At 48.0% G+C, this 18,508-nt stretch overlaps 1 protein-coding gene across 1 annotated transcript; it reads right to left on the reverse strand.

The window, feature by feature from the left end:
* Positions 1–15,838: 15,838 nt before the first annotated feature.
* LOC130475214 (gap junction beta-5 protein-like) lies at positions 15,839–16,713 on the reverse strand. The gene has a single exon (XM_056846956.1). The coding sequence runs from the start codon at positions 16,685–16,687 to the stop codon at positions 15,839–15,841; it is 849 nt and encodes a 282-aa protein (XP_056702934.1). The 5' UTR covers positions 16,688–16,713.
* Between the last annotated feature and the right edge of the window lie 1,795 nt (positions 16,714–18,508).

Consider the following 18,508-nt stretch of genomic DNA (forward strand, 5'->3'; position numbering starts at 1 on the left):
TAGTTCGGACTGGTTTAATTATGTATTTACCGGTACTTCATTCCTACTCTGTCTTTCTCCCCAATGAAGTGGCTTACGTCCTTCTCCTCTTCTCTGTGTTATCATCACAAGAACCCTGTAAGGTAGGTTAGACTGAGATTGTGTGACTGGCCCCAACCAGTAAGCTTCTGTAAAAGAGCTGAGATTTGAACCTGGGTCTCCCAGATCCTAGGACATCACTCTAACCATGACACCACCCTGGCTGGGACACTATCTGTAGTCTTGTGCTTTGCATAACAACCAAATGAAGGTTTTGTTCCTCTACGAAGATGTCTACAACTGAAGAATTCATAATAGGGTTGAGCAGAATGTTCTCCAGGTTTCTTTTTCACTTCAAATGTGGTCATTGAGGGAAGGGGAAGGACAGTGATCCAACCGTTCACAACTGTTCACAGCTACTTCCCATCTGCTGCTGTTTTAGTGGCTGTTTCCCCCCCTCTGTGCCATTGCTCCTCGAGTAAACCTAGCCAATGAGGGACCATGTACTTAGCATGGTAGTTTCACAAAGCTACATCGCTCACCAAATTTGAGTGGGTATTGCTATTTGGAGTGAGGGCAATACTTCAAATGCCCATTCATAGCGACCAATGCCCATTTAGAGAGAGGGCAATATTTCTTGTACGAGTCAAGTGGACCCAAACAACTAGGGATCACCAAAGAACACTTTTCCAGCCCTTTCACAATGATCCTTGAAAAAAAAATGCTGTGAAGGGATTCTGAAAAAGATTTTCAGTAAACATCCCTCCTCTTCCAGTTCAGCCCTAATCCATAAAATTAGCATTGATAAGATTATAGACGTCACATTTTGGGTAGTCAAATGATCCACGCACCAGAGGTGTAACTGATCCACCCATCAGAGGTCCAAACGAACTGGCCAGCCACACCTATATAGGCACCGTGGACCAAAAAAATCCACCCTCACCGTATCTTTCTCTGTATTCCATAGGGAGAGTATTCCTATGCATGGATTTTTAGATGCCGTTGGACCAAAATGGAATGGCAAATCCCGAATGCGTGATATCCGAGGAGGGGATTAAGCTTGTGCTCTATCTCCCCGTTCTGGCCAAAACTGAGAACCACCAGCTTATCAGCCCGACCAGCAAATAAGCCTCTTGAAAAACAACATGCCACAGCAGGCCATGTGATAAGATCTGATACTCTTAAACGCTTCCAGTCAGGCTTGTTCTCTGGTCAGAGCTGTGAGGGATTTCCTACCGCAATCTTGCTCCCCTTGACTTTGCAGAAGGATCTTATGGATTGAGAGCTGGAGGAAAATAGGAAGCAGAGAGTAGGAATCAATGGTCAATTCTCACAATGGCGGGATGTGAGCAGTGGGGTGCCTCAGGGATCTGTGTTGGGACCGGTGCTTTTCAACCTGTTCATCAATGACCTGGAGTTGGGGTTAAACAGTGAAGTAGCCAAGTTTGCAGATGACACCAAATTATTTAGGGTGGTTAAAACAAAATTGGACTGTGAAGAACTCCAGAAGGATCTCTACATACTGGAAGAATGGACATTAAAATGGCAAATGAGTTTCAATGTGAGTAAGTATAAAGTGATGCATATTGGGACAAAAAATCCCAACTTCACATATACACTGATGGGATCTGTGCTAGCAGCGACAGACCAAGAAAGGGATCTTGGGGTGGAAGTGGATAGCTCAATGAAGATGTCAACCCAGTGTGCGGCTGCTGTAAAAAAGGCAGATTCCATACTGGCCATAATTAGATGAGGAATAGAGAATAAAACTGCTGACATCATACTGCCCTTGTACAAATCTATGGTGAGACCACTCTTGGAATACTGTGTACAGTTCTGGTCACCACACCTAAAAAAGGATATTACAGAGCTTGAGAAGGTGCAGAAAAGAGCAACCAAAATGATTAGGGGACTAGAGCAACTGTCCTATGGGGAGCGGTTAAGATGCTTAGGGCTGTTTAGCTTGGAAAGAAGGCGGCTAAGGGGAGACATGATAGAGGTCTATAAAATTATGCATGGTTTTGAGAGAGTGGACAGGAGAAGTTTTTCTCCCTCTCCCATAATACTAGAACATGGGGTCATCTGCTGAAGCTGGAGGGTGAGAGATTCAAAACAGATAAAAGAAAGTATTTTTTTCACACAATGCATAGTTAAATTGTGGAACTCCCTGCCCCAGGATGTGGTGATGGCTGCCAGCTTGGAGGGCTTTAAGAGGGGAGTGGATATATTCATGGAGGAAAGGGGTATTCATGGCTATTAGTTAGAATGGATACTAGTCGTGCTGCATACCTATTCTCTCTAGTATAAGTGGAGCATGCCTATTATATTGGGTGCTGTGGAAAGCAGACAGGATGGTGCTGCTGCAGTCGTCTTGTTTGTGGCTTCCTAGGGGCACCTGGTTGGCCACTGTGTGAACAGACTGCTGGACTTGATGGGCCTTGGTCTGCTCCAGCAGGGCCTTTCTTATGTCCAACAGGTATTAAAAAGCATGAAGGTCTTTGTTGTTGTTGTGCTGCTTGATGATAACATGGACCCAGGTAGGACATTCGGACCGGCAGGAACATTCTTGGAGTGGCGGGAGTCAAGACAGGATGTTTGAAGCATCCATGTCTGACATCATAGAATCATAGAGTTGGAAGGGACCACCAGAGTCATCGAGTCCAACCCCCTGCACAATGCAGGAAATTCACAACTACCTCCCCCACACACCCCCAGTGACCCCTGCTCCATGCCCAGAAGATAGCCAAGATGCCCTTCCTTCCATGAACTGCCTAAGGTCATAGAATCCGCATTGCTGACACATGGCCATCTAGCCTCTGCTTAAAAACCTCCAGGGAAGGAGAGCTTACCACCTCCCGAGTAAGCCTGTTCCATTGCATGAACAATGTCTGGATTGGCCCAGTTCAGTACTCTGAGCGCATGGTAACATCATTCATGTGATGGAGACCAGGTCAGACTAGAGTTGACAACCTTCAGGAACTAGCTGGACATTCCCTGCTATTACCGACAAAGATCAGTTCCCCTGGAGAAAATGGCTGCTTTGGCAATTGGACTCTATGGCATTGAAGACCCTCCCCTCTCCAAACCCCACCCTCCTCAGGCTTGGCCCCCAAAACCTTTTGCCAGTGGCGAAGAGGGATCTGGCAACCCTAGGTCAGACCAAAGAAATTCAGGTATATGGCGTCACATGTATGACTGCCTTGTGTGACCTGGGTAAATGCAGTGTACAGATGTTGAAGGGATTCACTTGATCCATGTGTAAGGTTGCCAGGCCCTTCTTTGCCACCGGTGGGAGGTTTTTGGGGTGGAGCCTAAGTAGGGCGGGGTTTGGGGATGGGATGGACTTCACTGCCGTAGAGTCCAATTGCCAAAGCGGCCATTTTCTCCAGGGGAACTGATCTCTATTGGCGGGAGATCAGTTGTAATAGCAGGAGATCTCCAGCTACTACCTGGAGGTTGGCAACCCCATCCATGTGGTCCTTCCACCTTTGGGGGTGGGAGAGAGATAAAGAATACACATACTTGGTGAACCGTGTGAATTATTTACTCCGCCCTTCATTTGTGTACCTGCTCGTTGGGCCTGGTTCCAGCTTTCCTGCCCTATGTAAAAGCAATTTCTGCAAGCCTAAATGGCTGAGTGGGGCCGCAGATATTCTTCTGGGATTTAGACTTCTGTAGAACTCTCACTAAACTGACTAATCCTCATGAAGAAAACAGTCAGCTCTTTATATCCTCTTCCAAATCTCCTGTTGATGTGGTAGAGGTTCTGAATCACTGCCTGGCTGCAGTGGTTAACAGGCGAAAAGTGAACAAATGGAAACCAAACCCTGAAAAGACAGAGGTAATACAGGTTGGGAAGGAGGAGGTCTCGAAGGATATTGTTCTCCCCACTTTTGATGGAGTTCAACTGACCCTTGCTGCAAAACAGGCTTTCCACCGACTCATAAGATGGCCCCGTACTTTGATACGCCTGACCTGGCTACCTGCATCTATGCCACAGTAACATCAAGACTAGACTACTGCAATGTACTGTACATTGGTCTTCCCTCAAAATCGCGTTGGAAACTCCAACTGGTCCAGAATGCCATGGCTCACCTATCAGCGACAAGAAGAAGAAGAAGACTTGGCTTTTATATGCTGACTTTCTCTTATCACTTAAGGAAGAATCAAATTGGCTTACAATCACCTTCCCTTCCCCTCCCCACAACAGACACCCTGTGAGGTAGGTGGGGCTGAGAGAGTGTGACTAGCCGGGCTTGATTCCCCACTCCTTCACATGAGCGGCGGATGCTAATCTGGTGAACTGGGTTGGTTTCCCTACTCCTACACATGAAGCTAGCTGGGAGACCTTGGGCTAGTCACAGCTCTCTCAGCTCCACCTACCTCCCAGGGTGTCTGTTGTGGGGAGGGGAAGGGAAGGTGATTGTAAGATGGTTTGATTCTTCCTTAAGTGAAAGTCGGCATATAAAAACCAACTTCTTCTTCTTCTTCTCTTTTTCTTCTCCTTTCTTCTCCTCCTCCTCCTTTCCATCCACCCAACTGTGTGTACCCCTGTCTGACTATGCATCCTTTCCTGCTCACAAGCCCTCTTACAACCTGCACCACGTTCATGCTCTTTTCCCACCAGCACTGACTGGTGTGTGCCGCTTAGGGTTGCCAGCTCTGGGCTGGGAAATACCTGGACATATTGGGGGTGGAGCCTGAAGAGGGTGGAGTTTGGGGAGGGGAGGAACTTCAGTGGGGTATAATGTCATAGAGTCCACTGTCCAAAGCTGCCATTTTATCCAGGTGAACTTATCTCTGTGGCCTGGAAATCAGTTGTAATTAGGATTGTCAGGTCCCTCTTCATCACCGGCGGGAGGTTTTTGTGGTGGAGCCTGAGTAGGGTGAGGATTGGGGAGGGGAGGGACTTCAATGCCCTAGAGTCTAGTTGCCAAAGCGGCCATTTTCTCCAGGGGAACTGATCTCCATCGGCTGGAGAACAGTTGTAATAGCAGGAGATCTCCAGCTAGTACCCGGAAGTTGGCAACCCTAGTTGTAATCTCAGAAGATTGTCAGCAACCACATGGAGGTTGGCAACTCTAGCTACTGTTGGTAGTGCCCTGCATGCCCTTCACCATCTATGGTGGCCTTTCAGGTTTTGGAGCCACAAACTAGGCTAATATTTTGCCTGTCCCCCCCCCCCTTACAGAGGTGAATTACTTCAGCAGTGCCTGTGTAACTTCCCATTGCATCTGCTTATCTCACTTCATCATGTACCAGGTTTTACATTTTGCCTATCCAACAACATCTGGGAGTGTCTCACACCCATGCTGAGTGAACTGATTAGCCTTTGGATTTCATCTTACTTTGAATCGGCCTCTCTTTGTAACATTCCTCCCTTTCTGTCCTGCATATACATCAGCATGATAGCTACAGTCCTATGCATCTGATGAAGTGAGCTTTGATTTATGAAAGTTTTTGCCAGAATAAATTTTGACAGCCTTTACGGTGCCACTGGACTTCTGTCTTATTTCCAGGTCGATGAGAGACCCGCAGATTACAGAGTCATGTGTTGTGCTGGCTGTCTTTAAGTCTCCTGTAGATAGGGTTGCCAGCTCCGGGTTGGGAAATACCTGGAGATTTTGGGGGTAGAGTCTGAGGAGGGTAGGATTTGGAGCGGGGAGGGATTTCAATGCCATAGCTAGGGTTGCCAAGTGCCCGATGGTGGCAGGTAAAATCCTGCCAATCCACTGGGCTGCCTGCCGACAAGCTGAGGGTCGGCGGGCAAAGTGTACATGCACGCCTGCGCAACGCACCTACCTCTCCTCCGGGTTTACCTGGAAGCGATGCGGACACTCTAGCAATTTCTGCAGAAACTCTTTCGGCAGAGATTGATAGACTGTCTGCGTCGCTTCTGAGTAAACCTGGAAGTGATGTAGGCGCATCACACAGGACGTACACGTACTGCATGCTGCAGAAAAGCTCCCGCAGATGGAGCTACAGGACCTGGTAAGCCTAGGGTTGCCAGGTCCCTCTTCGCCACTGGCAGGAGGTTTTTGGGGCGGAGCCTGAGGAGGGTGGGGTTTGGAGAGGGGAGGGACTTCAACGCCATAGAGTCTAATTGCCAAAGCAGCCATTTTCTCCAGGGGAACTGATCTCTGACGCCTGGAGATCAGTTGTAATAGCGGGAGATCTCCAGTTACTACCGGGAGGTTGGCAACCCTAGATAAGCCTAATAGAGTCCAACTGCCAAAGTGGCCATTTTCTCCAGGGAAACGGATTTATATCACCTCGAGATCAGTCATAACAGCAGGAAATCTCCAGCCACCAACTCGAGGTTAGCAACCCTACCTGTAGAGGATAATATAGTTAGTAGAGTTGTCAATTTCAGGTTGGGAAATTCCTGGAGAATCGGGAGTGGACCCTGTGAAGGAAGGAGATTGGGAAGAGCTCAGCAGGAATGCGATGCTGGAGTGTCCACCCTCTGAGTTGGCTATTTTCTCCAGAGGAACAGATCTCGGTAGTCTAGAGATCAGTTGTAATTCCAGGGGAGGGACTGTGGCTCAGTTTGTAGAGCATCTACTTGGCATGCAGAAGGTCCCAGGTTCAATCCCCGGCATCTCCAGTTAAAGACCTCTGCCTGAGACCCTGGAGAGCTGCTGCCCGTCTGAGTAGACAATACTGACTTTGATGGACCAAGGGTCTGATTCAGTAGAAGGCAGCTTGATATGCTCATGTGATATCTCCAGGCCCCACCCTATTTGTTACCTTACGCCATGCCTCTCTCCTTCTACCTTCTGTGCAATCACTCAGTCAAGCCCCTAGCCCTCAGTTAAATGCCACCTCTCCAGTTTTGGACTGAGGGCTGCAAATCATACAAGCTTCCCCAAGAAAAAAAGCAGATGTATGCAGGCTTTCTTCGATCCACCTGGAGCAGAATTTGAAATGTCCTTGGCACAGGGAGAAGAAACCCTGCTTAATGCTCCTGCCCTTACCCGAGGATAGAGCATTTTTGCCGACTCTTGCTGGTTTTTCCTATTGTCACGACAGTCCCCAAGGCGCCTCTGACTTTGAGAATGGTGCAGCAGAATGTCTGGATGTTAGGTGTGCCTCATTCATATTCCGCTCATAAGCTCAACGAACCACTGCACTGCCCTCAGTTTTCAATCCAGAGACACCAAATTAAACTGACTCTTTTTTTTTTTTTTTTGGACTGTGTCCCAGCCTTAACAACGAGGTTTATCGCCTCTTTGGAGGAAGATGATGGCCCTGATCCATGGAACAAAGTCGGTGCATGCATTACAGGACCTTTCTCTCTCTACCCGGAACGGCAGAGCTGCCTTTCCCTGGGATGCTGGCCTCTAGGTGAGACCTGGGATCCCCCAGAATTACAGCTCATCTCCAGACTACAGAGATCAGTTCCCCTGGAGAAAACTGATGCTTTGAAGGGTGGACTCTGTGGCATTGTACCTAGGGTTGCCAACCTCCAGGTGGCGGCTGGAGATCTCCTACTATTACAACTGACCTCCAGGCGATAGACATCAGTTCACCTGGGGAAAATGGGTGCTTTGGCAATTGGACTCCATGGCACTGAAGTCCTTCCCCTCCCTAAACCCTGCCCTCCTCAGGCTCCGCCCCACAAACCTCCTGCCTGTGGCAAGGAGGGTCCTGGCAACCCTAATTGTACCCCACTGTCCTCCCCAAACTCCACCCCCAAATCTCCAGGAGTTTCCCAACTTGGATCTAGCAACCGTACCCTACAACCCCCTGCCAGTGAGTACTTGGCAACCCTACCCCCTATATTTTGAACTGCTGTTGATTCAATCTCAGAGTGTTTATCTTATTAGGTTTTAAAAATTCTGCTTCTCAGCCAAACGTTGGCTCTCAGAGCGGCTCAGAGGAATCAAAATCCAAAACGAGTGGCAATTAAAATTCAATGGGAAGTGTGCCTCAAGGGAGGAGGATTTGCAGCTGAGCTGGACTGAAGCGCGATAACTGAACTGTGCACATTTGTCCATGGTGGGGAGGGGCCATGGCTCCGTAGTAGATTGTCTGCTTCACGTGCAGAAGGTCCCAGGTTCAATCCTTGACATCTCCAGCTAAAAAGATCATGGGGTAGGCCTGAAACCCTGGAGGTGCACTGCAGATTGAGTAGACAATACTGACCTCGATGGACCAAGGGTAGGGTTACCAACCTCCAGGTACTCAGCACAGATGCGAGAGTAATTAACAAAGTGCAAATATTTATATAAATAGCTACACAAATACAACACTGAACATCAACTAGCCGTTCATGCATTCATATACATCCTAAACCATCCTAATAAACATGAACAAGCAGGTGCAATCATCAATAGTCCAAATATCATATAGAGGGTGGTTCCACGAAGGTTCCCACGAAGTGGAGCCGCAGAAAGGCGGGGATACAGCCGTTTCGATTTGTTTCAGTCTCTTCTTCAGTCCCCCAATATTCATTCACTTTTATAAGCTCGCTACTTCTATATTTCGACTGCTATTAATGTTGCTGTTATTTAATTCTGGATAGTCAACACGTTCCCCGCAGGGATACAAAGGTGCAGCAGTGACTGCTACACCTTTGTATCCCTGCGGGGAACGTGCTGACTATCCAGACTTAAACAATAGCAACATTAATAGCAGTCGAGCAGTTGAGAAAAGAAATCGAAACGGCCGTATCCCCGCCTTTCTGCGGCTCTACTCCGTGGGAACCTTCGTGGAACCACCCTCTATATGATATTTGGACTATTGGTGATTGCACCTGTGTGTTCATGTTCATTAGGATGGTTTAGGATCTATATGAATGTATGAATGGCTAGTTGATGTTCAGTGTTGTATTTGTGTAGCTATTTATATAAATATTTGCACTTTGTTACTGACTCTCGCATCTGTGCTGATTTCCAAACCCCGTGGTACTAGCACAGAGGTGCCTTCTTTCCACAAACCTCCAGGTACTAGGTAGAGATCTCCTGCTATTACAAGTGATCTCCAGGTGACAGAGATCAGTTCCCCTGGAGAAAATGGCCGCTTTGGCAATTGGACTCTATGGCATTGAAGCCCCTCCCCTCCCCAAACTCTGCCCTCCTCAGGCTCCACCCCCAAAATCTCCAGGTAGTTCCCAATCCGGAGCTCGCAACCCTAGTTCACCTGGAGAAAATGGCTGCAATGATAAGGCAGTCCTGGGTATAAGAGAGGCAGCTGACATGTGCCCAGAAGGCCACATGGTTTGCCTGGTTCTGCAGGTTTCTTATATCTCTGCTTTATTCCACAATGGGATGAGTCTTTGGATAAATAGCTTTCTTGCCCACCCACCCACTTGCCCCCACTGCCAAAGGGGTTGAGACGCGCCACCACTAGGGTTGCCATCCTCCAGGTAGTAGCTGGAGATCTCCTGCCATTACAATTGATCTCCAGCCGATAGAGATCAGTTCACCTGGAGAAAATGGCCGCTTTGGCAATTGGACTCTATGGCATTGAAGCCCCTCCCTTCCCCAAACACCCTCCTCAGACTCCTCCCCAAAAACCTCCTGCCGGTGGTGAAGAAGGACTTGGCAACCTTAGCCACCGCACAGCATTGTTGTGACCCGCGGTAGTGTTAGAGCTGGATTTTATTTTGCGCGTGGGTTCCATGTGTGTTGGAACATTGTAGCTGCGTCCTTAAAATCCAAACTCCTGAAAATCCAAACTAGATGTGACAATCCTGATTTGAATCTAGTTGAGCAACATCTTCAAGTTTCTGCATTCTCTCTGCCCCTTTTGCCATTTCAGTGCACATGAGCGGGGCTGATTAGCTGACATGAGTCATGTTTATTTTAAGAGACAAAGCTGGTGCTGGAATTTGCTTGCAAACATATGTTCCCATAAGTTGCCAACATTTCCAGTTGTGGAATTTGGCAAGTTAAAATACTTGGCACTTTCAGCTTAAAATTCATCAATATTAAAAAAAAAAAAAGAAGAGTAATTTTAAGGGTATCTTTCAGAGTTGCCATGTTGGAAACACACCCTTTCCCCCTGCTTTCTACCTTTGAGGGCATGAAGGTATATGAAGCAGGGCCTTCTGGGTGTTGGCACCAACTCCATGGAAGCTACTTCTCAGGAAAATGTAGCCCACTAGATTAAAATGTTTTCATCTCAGGCCACTGGTATCACATCCTCATTCTGTCAGGCGGTTAGGGATATTTGCTGCAAACTATACCTCTTATGAGTTTTAAAGGGTGTTAGGGCTGTTCTAATCTTATTCTGCCTTCTTTGCTTCTGGTTTTCTGCCTAGATTTTTGTGGGTAGTTTTTGCTATAGAGTTGCCAGCCTCCAGATGGAGATCTGCCATTACAATGGATCTCCAGCTGATAGAGATCAGTTCCCCTAGAGAAAATGGCCGCTTTGGCAATTGGACTCTATGGCATTGAAGTCCCTCCCCTCCCCAAACGCATCTTTCCTAAGGCTCCGCCCCAAAAACCTCCCGCCGGTGGCAAAGAGGGGCTTCGCAACCCTATTTTGGTGGTCAAAAGTGGTGTCACAGAGAACTTATGGTGACCCCGTAGGATTTTCAAGGCAAGAGACAAACTATGGGGTTTTGCCATTGCCTGCCTCTATTCTGGACTTCCTTGGTGGTCTCCCGTCTAAATACTAACCAGGGCTGACCCTGCTTAGCTTCTGAGATTGGGTTAGTGTGGGCCATCCAGGTGAGGACAGATTGTTTTTAGTGCTTAACATTTTCAGTTGATAATTTGCTGTCACCAATTCAACAATTAAAGGTAAATATATTTTCACGGTACCCAGACCTTTTAGCCATTTTTTTTAAAAAAAAGCTTAAAATGATTTGCCACTCTTTACTAGAATAAAAGGACACTTTAATAGTTTATTTTTTTCATGTTCATGCCCTGGTACAGTAGCACAAAAGAACCTAACATCTTTTTTTAAAGTATGTCCTTAGCTCTCCAACCCCTAAGTTGGTCCTCAGAGACTCATAAACTTCAGTAAATTAACTTACCAATTAAATGGATTAAAGCACATATCCCTAATTTTCATGGCTCGCCGCCCTTGAATACTTGGCGGAAAAGCAGCACACCATTTCTGAAAAAGACATTAAATAAAAACGACTGGTCCGGCACAACTGATACTGGGTAGCGATTCTACCTTGGGGAAGCGGCTTTCTGGCTTAGTGAGGAGGAGAATTTAGGTCAGTCACAGTTTCCCCAAGAGATGAAAGCACCCCGTGGGATCTTGAGGAGCCGGTGACTCAAAGGAAATGGGGACACCTACGTAATCACCATTGCCTCATTGATAACAGCTAATTACCTAGTGGAGTAGGTCACCCGAGGGAGTGGTAGAGGTGCCATCCCTTGCAGGGTTTCAGTCAATCTTGGAGAGAGGCCTCGGTTTATGGCTGAACAAGAAGATCTGGACTCGATGCAGAAACGATCATGTGGCACTTACAGCGTGTTGTCCAACAGTTTGGAAATCCGTTGGGATACCTCCTGCCTGCCTTCATGTCAAAAGAACATAAGAAAGGCCATGCTGGATCAGCCCAAGGCCCATCAAGTCCAGCAGTCTGTTCACACAGTGGCCAACTAGGTGCCTCTAGGCTAGGAAGCCCACAAACAAGACGACTGCAGCAGCAGCATCCTGCCTGTGTTCAACAGCACCCAATATAATAGGCGTGCTCCTGTGATGCTGGAGATAATAGGTACGCATCATGACTAGTATCCATTTTGACTAGGAGCCATGAATACCCCCCTCCTCCATGAACTCCCCTCTAAAAGCCTTCCAAGTTGGCAGCCATCACCACATCCTGGGGCAGGGAGTTCCACAATTTAACTATGCGTTGAGTGAAGAAATACTTCCTTTCTTCTCCCAAACCAAGGAAGGATAGGTTGATTCAGCAGAAGCCAAAACTGACAAAGCCAGTGGGTTGGATCCGGACTACATTTTCCAGGGGAAGAATGGCACTTTCCTACCTCCCCTTGCCCACTGCAGCCCACTGATCTCCACGCAGTGCCAGTCCTGGGGGGATCAGGGGACCCTGAAGAATGACCCAAGGGTAGGATTTCCAGCTCTGGGTTGGGAAATGCCTGGAGATTTTTGGGGTGGAGCCTGAGGAGGGCTGGGTTTGGGGAGGGGAGGGACTTCAATACCATAGAGTCCAATTGCCAAAGCAGCCATTTTCTCCAGGGGAACTTATCTCTATCAGCTGGAGATCAGTTGTAATAGCGGGAGAACTCCAGCTAGTACCTGGCACTTGGCAACCCTAACCAAGGGTGATCTGCAGCGGGAAGGGAGGTTTGGTGACAATTGTCTGGATCCAACCCCTCGTCTTTTGATTAGGCAACTTGTAACCTGACTAAATGCATGTGGCCAAGATGCTCCAATAGTGTCTAACCTTTCTGTTTTTTCCTCCTTGCAAAAACACATCGCAAGCCTATGGCAAGGGTTGTCCTTTTTCACATAGCTGTCATGCATGGCGGTCAAGGAACTTTATAAATAATCAATATTATTATTTATTACTGCCTGAGATTCCAGAAAATCATGTTTTATTGCAACTCAAATGGCACATGTTTTTTTCCACCTACACAATAGTTGCATAGCTGGGTTGAGCCTCAGGACTCTCTTCCTCTGCAATCTTTCTTTTTTGTTTTGTCCTTGGTTCAGAAATTTTGGAAAATTTGCTACTCAAATTGCCCAGACAATGAAGTTCAAACCAGACAAGATGTTGGGAGTTCTGTGTCTTTAGGTTGCAGGACTTTTTTTTAAACATTCAATTATATCAGGAGCATGGAGGCTGGATTCAGGTTGGGGTCATGGCCCAAAGAGAGGGGGAGGTTTAAACCTCTTCCCCATGTAGGGTTGCCAACCTCCAGGTAGTGGCTGGAGATCGCCTGCTATTACAACTGATCTCCAGCCAATAGAGATCAGTTCACCTGGAGAAAATGGCCACTTTGGCTATTGGACTCTATGGCACTGAAGTCCCTCCCCTCCTCAAGCCCTAGCCTCCTCAGACTCCACCCCCAAACCTTCCTGCTGGTGGCAAAGAGAGACCTGGCCAGCCTTTCCCATGCCATTTTTCCTGATCTAAAGCTCTTCTGGGGAGCCACTGTTTGTCCAGGTGTGGCAAACATAAAGGCACCCATATCTGAATTCTTATCTTTCTCCATTGGATTGAACAGCTACTCTGCTGGGCCATTTCAGAACAGGACAACAGTGCAGGGGGAACGTTTCATCTCCCTTCCTTCACACCATAGTCCTGAGCTTCAGATACAAAACACTTGTCTGGCTTGGTCCCCTGACTCTCAAAAGGGGGAAAGATTTTCAGCCGAGTTTTATGGTTGCCATGGTATGGAAGCGTCAAGGTTGCTCAGCACTCCTTCTTCAGACACAAAGCAATTTGTTGCCTGTATGTGCCACTCACGTTTGGAGACCATGTTTGTACCATTGTAATGTGTAGGGTTGCCAGGTCGCTCTTTGCCACAAGCGGGAGGTTTTTGGGGCGGAGCCTGAGGAGGGCGGGGTTTGGGGAGGGGAGGGACTTCAATGCCATAGAGTCCAATGGCCAAAGTGGCCATTTTCTCCAGGTGAACTGATCTCTATTGGCTGGAGATCAGTTGCCAGAGTCCAGTTGCCAAAGGGGCCATTTTCTCCAGGTGAACTGATCTCTATCGGATAGATATCAGTTGTAATAGCAGGAGATCTCCAGCTAGTACCTATTTTGTTTGAGTTTGGACCTATTGTTGAATTTGGACCGACATTGGGTTTATTTTTGAAAGGAAGTACCATTGAAAGTCTGGGACTTGAACTGCAATCTGGTTGTACTATTTCTTGATTTTCTATTTCCCAATTTGTGGACTTTTTTGTTGTAACCTTATACCACCGGAGTGATTGGTATTGTATGTGAATTGATTTTGTTTAGGATACAGCCAGTAAATGGTAGAAATATTTATAGAAATTCTCGATATATGTGTTACTAGGCAATATATTTTGGCTATGACCTATTGAGCTGGTGCTGTTGTTTCCTTATCCTAGTACCTGGAGGTCGGCAGCCCGAGTAATGTGATGCAACAGACCCGGGGTCCCCATCCTCTCTGAGCCTGTGGGCACCTTTGGACTTCTGGCACAGGGTGGTGGGCGCAACCACAAATTGGCTGCTGAGGGAGGCGCAGCACAAAATGGCACCAAAGAAGGCACAGCCAACCACACACACACATATATATACACCCACACATACATGACCACACAAAGGAAATCAAAGTGCAGGGGACAAGAGGAGTAATTTTTAAGAGTACACTTGGAAAGAAAGAGAATAAAATCAACACTATAGTGGCAGCAGTTATTGGAAAAAAAATTACTTTAATTTGCATAGCTAATCAGGTCTCCAACCGTCAATTAGAAGCCCTGCCAGGTAGGAGCCCCCCCTGGCCCCACCCACTTTCTAAAAACACTTGGTGGGCGCCAGGAAAGGAATCAGCTTGCACCATGCCACCCATGGTCACCATGTTGGGGACCCCTGCAATAGATGGTGCTGCTTCCAGAAATGCATTCTCTGGAAACCAACCACAATGACTGTGCAATGTCTTTTCTATTCAAGTGATAGTAGGCTTGGAAGAGCCCATAGCACCAGCAAAAAAGTTTTCTGAAAGTGCTTGCAACTCTTGGAAGGAAGCGAGCACCTGCCTCTGGCCTTATAGGTCGTTTATGCATGGGAGTTTTACCTGAGGTTCGTTGCTCGCTGGACCCACACTTTCCTGTTGGGAATCTATGCACCAGCAGTCTCCAAGCTCAAGTCAAGTCCCCCTTTAAATGCTGCTTTGTAATGGGCTTACTTTGTAGAGCTTACTGTGAGAGAAAATCCCCCCCAAACCCAACTGCTGCACAAAAAAGCATTTTAAGAACAAAAAACAAAACATGGCCCAATCTGAAAGGGGAAATCCAAGCCTGGGTTTTAAAAAGCCTTTCTTCTGCTCAGAAAGAGCTCCCAGGAAGCATTTGAATCCCCGCCTCTTTACACTCTCCTTTGTAATTGGCTGTGAGAGAAACCAAGCTTGAGTATCCTGTGCTTTGCCTTATGCACAGGGATTTCACCTGGGCTGAGCTCGGGAGAGGGAACAATCGGGTTAACAGAGGAATGGGAAGTCCCGGATTTTGTGAGGGCTGGCAGTGAAGTAGGGTTGCCAGGTCCCTCTTCGCATCTGGTGGGAGGTTTTGGGGCAGAGCCTGAGGAGGGCAGGGTTTGAGAAGGGACTCCAATGCCATAGAGTCCAATTGCCAAAGCAGCCCTTTTCTCCAGGTAAACTGATCTCTATTGCCTGGAGATCAGTTGTAATAGCAGGAGATCTCCAGCTAGTACTTGGGAGGTTGGCAACTGTACAGTGTGGTCATCTCTAATGGATGGAAAACTCACGCATAACTCCAAGGAACAACTAAGACACACCGAGGGCAAGGGTGAGTGAAAGTACCCATGCATAAACGACCATAGATCACAATATTAAGGAATATAAATACATCAGGATATGGAGTTTGTTTTTAACGAAGATCTTAGGCTGGGTTATGTAATAAGGGAATATATGACAGAGGCCAACACAGCTAGGTTAGCTCGATAGTCTTCTTAATCCCTCAACCTTATTTCTCATGTCACATTAGGGTTGCCAGCTCCGAGTTGGGAAATACCTGGATATTTTTGGAGTGGAGCATGGGGAGGGCAGGGTTTGGGAAGGGGAGGGGACTTCAATGCCATTGTGTCACATCCATGTTAAAGAAGGTTCTGACATGAGAATGAAGGCACGCTGGTTCTTCCTGGGTGTGTGTGTGTTCCTCTTCTCATTTGGTGGAACTTTTACCCTACTTTCTCATGTTTTGATGTAGCACACGGGGAGCTACTTGTGAGAGATGCAGTGGCTGGTTTGTAATCTATCCCATGGAAGACCTGTACCCCCACTTCACAGGCTTCCTGTTGACCGGGAGGAAGACAGCCGGCCTCCTTGTGAATGAGGGTCCCGCTGCGGTGCCGGTTGAATCTTTCACTCCTGGCCTGAAGGGCCTCCTTACACCTCTTCCCAATGAGGTAAGACGCCTCGATGAGGCTGAGAAGGATGCAGACGCAGGCTGTCACCACCATGAACAGAGTGAAGATGTTCTTCTCCGTTGGCCTGGAGATGTAGCAGTCGACGATGTTGGGACAAGGGGGCAGGAAACACTTGACTAGAAGGGGAAGGCGGTAGTTTGGGTAGATGATGTAGAAGATAATGAGGAAAACGATGTCCACGGCAGCCTTGAAGAGGAGGCTGAAGAGATAAGTCCACCACAAGCCCCCACGCTTCTTGCCCACGTCAGGAAAGAGCCGCCGGCCGGTGTCTCCGTATTTCTCCAGGAACCTTTTCTCTTTTGCTTCTCGGTAGGCGACGTGCATGATAACCATCAAGGAAGGGCAGGTGACGAGGATCAGCTGAAGGGCCCAGAGGCGGATGTGGGAGACCGGGAAGTAGTGGTCAAAGCAGACATTGGGGCAGCCCGGCTGCTCCGTGTTGCAGTCAAAGTCCTTGTGGTCGTCGCCCCACACTTTCTCAGCAGCCACGAGGTAGACCAACAGCCGAAAGATGAAAACGACCGAGAGCCAGATGCGCCCAAAGGCCGTGGAGTACTTGTTAACTCCACTTAGGAGACCTTCGAAGACTCCCCAGTTCATGGTCTCTGGTTTCAGTTAATAATCCCTGAAACAAGAGGGGAGGGGGAGTCAGGATAGGTGCCTAACCAACACAGCCTAGGTATAGAGCCCCTTGGTAGCTGGCGGATGACATGAACACATGAAGCTGCCTTATACTGAATCAGTCCCTTGGTCCATCAAAATCAGTATTGTCTACTCAGACCAGCAATGGCTCTCCAGGGTCTCAGGTAGATGTCTTTCACATCACCTACTGGCCTAGTCCCTTTAACTGGAGATGCCGGGGCTTGAACCTGAGACCTTCTGCACGCCAAGCAGATGCTCTGCCGCTGAGCCACAGCCCCTCCCCCTCTCATTGCTTTGCTAGATCTGAGTCACCTCATGGAGGTGGGAACAAACCAAGGGCTGCATCCACACCTTGGATATTGCACTACTCATAATTAGTGATCGGATCATCTTGCTCGCTCAGGAAAAGCCAGTTGCAAACGCTCACTATAGTGCAAGGATAGCGTAAATCCATGGGGTGTGGAAGTAACTGAGGTTCATACGGGCTTCCCTCCCACTCCTGATTGTCCACCCTTTAAGCCTGTACTTCTTAAGGGAGGGCACCTTGGCCATCTTCTGGGCATGGAGCAGGGATCACTGGGTGTGTGGGGTGGAGGTAGTTGTGAATTTCCTGCATTGTGCAGGGGGTTGGACTCGATGACCCTGGTGGTTCCTTCCAACTCTATGATTCCTCATTGCCTTAAGAGATCTATTCTGCCATTTCAGCCAAATTTGTCAAGGAGCTGTGTAAGGTAAGTGGTTAGAGTGTTGGACTAGGACCTGAGAGACCCAGGTTTGAACCCCCACTCTGCTTTCTGGGTGACCTTGGGCCAGTCACACATTCTCGACCTAACCTACTTTACAGGGTTGTTGTGAGGATAAAAAACGGAGGAGCAGGGTAGGGTTGCCAGGTCCCTCTTCGCCACCAGTGGGAGGTTTCTGGGGCAGAGCCTGAGGAGGGCAGGGTTTGGGGAGGGGGGGACTTCAATGCCATAGAGTCCAATGGCCAAAGTGGCCACTTTCTCTAGGGGAACTGATCTCTATCAGCTGGAGATCAGTTGTAATAGCAGGAGATCTCCAGCTAGTACCTGGAAGTTGGCAACCCTAGAGCAGGGAATGATCCAAGACACTTTGGGTCTGCACTGGAGAGAAAGGTGTAGTATAAAACAAACAAACAAACAAACCATCCTTCCAGCCAGCCACCCATTTTGAAAGCTCAGATCTAGTTAAAATAAAAGCAATACTCCCAGATGTTATGGCATGTTACAATATGGGAAGGGAAGGGCCACGGTTCAGTGGTAGAGCAGCAGCTTTGCATGCCTGCTTTGCCCCAAGCTCAATCCCCAACATCTCCAGTTAAAAGCCTCAGGCAAGTTGGTGAATGGAAAGACCTCCATCTGAGACCCTGACGAGCTCCTGCCAATCTAAGTAGACAATACTGATCTTGATGGACCAAAGGCCTGGTTCAATTTGAGGCAGCTTCGTGTGTTCATGCCTTCAGTATTTGGAATTTGCTGGACTGTAACACAAACACAAAAAAAGATTATTGAAGACCCCACTCAAGAATCTCCCAGTGCAACAAACCAGCCTTGGCTGGCCAACAGCCACAAATCCAAGGCTGCTGGGGAGATGCAGCCCCCCTCCCCCCTAGGAGGAACACAATGGGGGGATGAACGAGTAGTTGCGGCACCTGACCTCCCTCCACCCCATAGAAAAGTCTGCTCCAACCTCCGTTTGCTCCAGAAAAGAGGAGAATGGGCATTCTGGCCTTGGCCAGAAGAATAAAGGTGGCAGGATAGG

Source organism: Euleptes europaea, chromosome 3, assembly GCF_029931775.1.
Source record: "Euleptes europaea isolate rEulEur1 chromosome 3, rEulEur1.hap1, whole genome shotgun sequence".
Taxonomy (NCBI): domain Eukaryota; kingdom Metazoa; phylum Chordata; class Lepidosauria; order Squamata; family Sphaerodactylidae; genus Euleptes; species Euleptes europaea.